At 41.3% G+C, this 4,845-nt stretch overlaps 1 gene segment (V, D, J or C); it reads left to right on the forward strand.

Moving 5' to 3' along the window:
* The first annotated feature begins 3,369 nt into the window (after positions 1-3,369).
* On the forward strand, positions 3,370-4,177 carry LOC122705819. The segment is given in 2 exon segments: positions 3,370-3,505; positions 3,726-4,177. Coding segments are annotated over 2 exon segments (501 nt in total).
* The last annotated feature ends 668 nt before the right edge of the window (positions 4,178-4,845 follow it).

Raw genomic sequence — 4,845 nt, forward strand, 5'->3', positions numbered from 1 at the left:
GAAGAGGTGGCAAGAATACACAGAAACACTATACAAAAAAGATCTTCATGACCCATACAAGCATGATGGTGTGATTACTCACCTAGAGCCAGACATCTTGGAATGCGAAGTCAAGTGGTCCTTAGAAAGCACCGCTACGAACAAAGTCAGTGGAGGTGATGAAATTCCAGTTAAGCTAATTCATATCCTAAAAGATGATGCTATAAAAATGCTGCACTCAATATGCCAGCAAATTTGGAAAACTCAGCAGTGGCCACAGGACGGGAAAAGGTCAGTTGTCATTCCAATCCCAAAGAAAGGCAATGCTGAAGAACGTTCAAACTACTGCACAATTGCACTCATCTCACACACTAGCAAAGTAACACTCAAAATTCTCCAAGCCAGGCCTCAACAGTACATGAACTGTGAACTTCCAGATGTTCAAGCTGGATTTAGAAAAGGCAGAGGAACCAGGGATCAAATTGCCAACATCAGCTGAAACATCGAAAAACAGAGTCCCAGAAAAACATCTACTTCTGCTTTATTGACTATGCCAAAGCCTTTGACTGTGGATCACAATAAACTGCGGGAAATTCTGAAAGAGATGGGAATACCAGACCACCTTACCTTCCTCCTGAGAAATCTGTATGCAGGTCAAGAAGCAACAGTTAGAACTTGACATGGACTGGTTCAAATTGGGAAAGGAGTACATCAAGGCTGTCTATTGTCACCCTGTTTATTTAACTTATATGCAGAGTACTTCATGTGAAATGCCAGGCTGGATGAAGCACAAACTGTAATCAAGATTGTCGGGAGAAAGATCAACAACCTCAGATATGAAGATGACACCACCCTTACGACAGAAAGTGAAGAAGAGCTAAAGAGCCTCTTGATGAAAGTGAAAGAGGAGAGTGAAAAAGTTGGCTTAAAACTCAACATTCAGAAAACTAAGATCATGGCATCCAGTCCCATCACTTCATGGGAAATAGATGGGGAAATAGTGGAAACAGTGACAGACTTTATTTTCTTGGGCTCCAAATCACTGCAGATGGTGACTGCAGCCATGAAATTAAAAGACACTTGCTCCTTGGAAGAAAAGCTATGACCAACCTATACAGCACACTAAAAAGCAGAGACATTACTTTGCCAACAAAAGTCCGTCTAGTCAAAGCTATGGTTTTTCCAGTGATCATGTATGGATGTGAGATTTGGACTATAAAGAAAGCTGAGCATCGAAGAATTGATGTTTTTGAACTTTGGTGTTGCAGAAGACTCTTGAGAGTCCCTTGGACTGCAAGGAGATCAAACCAGTCGGTAGTAAAGGAAATCAGTCCTGAATATTCATTGGAAGGACTGATACTGAAACTGAAGCTCCAATACTTTGGCCATCTGATGGGAAGAACTGATTCATTGGAAAAGACCCTGATGCTGGGAGACATTGAAGGCGGGGGAAGGGGATAACAGAGGATGAGATGGTTGGATGGCATCACTGACTCGATGGACATGAGTTTGAGTAAGTTCCAGGAGTTGGTGATGGACAGGAAAGCCTGGCATGCTGCCGTCCATGGGGTCACAAAGAGTCAGACATGACTGAGTGACCGAGCTGAACTGAACATCCATACAATAAAAGATAATTTATAGATATATTTCAACTTGCAATAGGGTTAAGTCTCAATAAACCATTTTAAGTTGAAAACACCAGTAAGTGGAAAATGCATTTAATGTACTTAACCTACTGTGAGTCAGAGCTTCGCCTGGCCTACCTTAAATGTATTATACTGAAAGTGAAAAACATAATGGTTGTATGGGTACAGAACGGTTGTAAGTGTATCAATTGTTTACCCTCCTATTCCTGGGGCTGACTGAGCGCTCAGCTCACTGTTGCTGCCAAGAACCATCAGAGGATGTAATACGACATGCTGCTAGCATGGGGAAAGATCAAAGTTCAAAGTATGGTTTCTAGGGGATGCATACATAGCTTTCTCCACACCAGAAAGTCAAAAATCCTAAGTTGATTCATCTTAAGTTAGAGACAGTCTGTTGTGATTAAAAGAAACAGAATATTGATACACGCAATAGCCCAGATGGATCTCAAGGCTGAGTGAAAAAAAAAGTTAGTTTCAGAAGACTACATGGTAGATGACTACACTTAACATATTTTTATGATTGTATGCATAATGTATGAGTTTACTTATATAAAATTCTCATAAAGACAAAATATAGAGATAAAAGATCAGTATCTGCTAGGGGTCATCACCAGTCGCAGGGATGGGGAGGGCACGAAAATGGTTATGTTTATAGAGATGGAACAATTCTGTATCCTGATTTTAGTGGTGGCACAAAAACCTACACCTGTGACAAAATTTCATAGAGCGATGCATAAAAAAGAGTGCATATAAAGCTGAGGTATCAGGTTATCATTTGTATTTTAGCAATATTTTAGAACTCTAAAACCCAGGAATAAAATTCATTAAAATTTTTGGATAAGACTGCCTTTCTCCAAGGACAAAAGTCTGTGAGTTTTTAAATACAGTATTAGATTTTGGATGGAGAAATGTAAGCATAGGCTACATGAATAACTAGTAAGTAGGTAGATTACAAGAAGGGTCCATAGCTTACACTACACCTTATTATAGGTCTGTTCATGTTGCTGCAGATGGCATTATTTTGTTCTTTTTCATGGCTGAGTGTTTTCATTGTGGGTTTTTCCTGGTAGCTCTGTGGTAAAGAATCTGCTTGCCAAGCAGGAGACGTGGGATCGATCCCTGGGTCAGGTGTAGCCCCTGGAGAGGAAATGGCACCCCACTCCAGTATTTTTGCTTGAGAAATTCCATGAACAAAGGAGCCTAATGGGCTAGAGTCCATGGGGTCACAGAGTCAGACAGGACTTAGCAACTAAAGAGCAACAATAATTTCATTGTACATATGTACCACATGTTTATCCATTCCTCTGTTGATGGACATTTCGTTTTGCTGTAACACAACATTGTAAATCAACTATACTCCAATAAAAAGTTAAAAAACAAATCCTACTTTTGATGGGATGGCAAAATTATTCAGTTGAATAATCATCAATGAATGTCAACTTGTTTGTTCTTCAATACCCCTCAGCTCAAATCTTTACTAATAACTGGTTTTGCAAAGTCCTCTTTCAGGCTCGAACTGAAGCAGGGTCTCCTGCATTGCAGGCAGATTCTTTACCAACTAAGTTATCAGGGGAGCCCTTTTTTCAGACTCAGTGTAACTTAATTACCAGTGAAAGAAAAATGGACAAAGTAAAGGTTTGTGGTGAATCACACTTTTTTTTCCCATCTGTGCACAGACCATGTTACCTTGAACATGACAAACTCCACTTCCTGTCTGAAGGAGTCACACAGGAACCAGGTACTCTGTAAATGTGCTGCCAGGCAGACAAAGACACTGAACTCTCAGCTTGAGGCAGAACTGAGCACATTTGAGCAGGGGAATCCATGCCTCATGCCGCTCTCCAGCCTGCTCTGGGTGTTCCTGGCCTTCACCTTCTCTGGTAGGGATGCTTCCAAACGTGGGTGCGGTGTTCAGGGTGAAAGGACTGCACACAGGCACGTGGTGCTTCACTGGGACTTGGGGCGGCGGGAAGGAGGACTGGAGAAAAGCAAGCATCTTAGGGTTTCAGTTTGGTTTTTCTTTTTGGAGACCTAAACGAGTCTAATTCCTACATTATTTTATTCACTGTTCCATCTCTGTTTTCTGATTTTTTTCCACAGGATCTGGTGTGGCCCAGAAAGTTACTCAAGACCAGCCAGACATATCCAGTCAAGTTGGGGAGTTAGCCACCATGAACTGTCAGTATGAGACAAGTTGGAGGAGTTATAACATTTTTTGGTATAAGCAGCTTCCCAGTGGAGAGATGATTTACCTTATTAGTCAGAGTTCTTATGGCCCGAATGCAAGGGATGGCCGCTACTCCATAAATTTTCAGAGATCACTTAAAGCCATCACCCTCATTATTTCATCCTTAAAGCTGGAAGACTCTGCAAAGTACTTCTGTGCTCTCTGGGAACTCACAGTGCTTGAAGTGATAGGAAAAGCTGCACAAAAACTCCCGAGCTGGATAAGAGAGAGGACCCCCCTCCCCCCACAAACCCGCCCCCTTCCACTCCCGCTGCAGGACGACCGCCAAAATACACACCTGCAGACCCCAGACAAGAAATGGTAGTCCTATGCTTCTTTCATCTGTGGTCTGGATCAGAAGATTTAACACTAAAAGAAAGCTCCTTGCATGTCATTTGGAAGCAGGTGTCCAGGGTAACTTTCTACTGCTGTATTCTCATCTTGAATTTTTGACTTTTAAATCAACCATCCAGAGCATGTGTAAAGTTGTCTAAATTTGAAAACTTGCCCCATAAGAATATAAAATGGAAGTTTCACCTAAAGATCTTCACATCAAAAAAAAAAAGATCTTCACATCACAAATCTGGGTCTAGAAGCTGAAATCATCATGAAAATCATTTCTTTAGTCCTTTCCCCTCAGATTTTGTGTCGGGGCACAATCAGAGAAGGAGAACCACCAATGATGTAGAGTAAGAGATAAGTTATAAGGATTAGAACACAGGCAATAGCTAGAGCTGGTGGAAGAATCCATAAAATCTGTTATATTTGTATTTGGTGTTGAGTTGAATTCACTGTAAGTCAACTAGAGTAACATTTGTGAAGGAAAGTTGGATGTGGACATAAGCATGGAGAAACTGTGACATGTATGGAAATACATGAGGACAACAGAACCCAGAAGACACACTAAAGCTTGTCTTTCTCTAACCTCCTTAGGGCTCACAGTAGTGGGTGACCTTCAGGAGAAGTGGATGTCATTTGCCATCATGCTACATG

Source organism: Cervus elaphus, chromosome 12 (genome assembly GCF_910594005.1).
Source record: "Cervus elaphus chromosome 12, mCerEla1.1, whole genome shotgun sequence".
Lineage (NCBI taxonomy): Eukaryota > Metazoa > Chordata > Mammalia > Artiodactyla > Cervidae > Cervus > Cervus elaphus.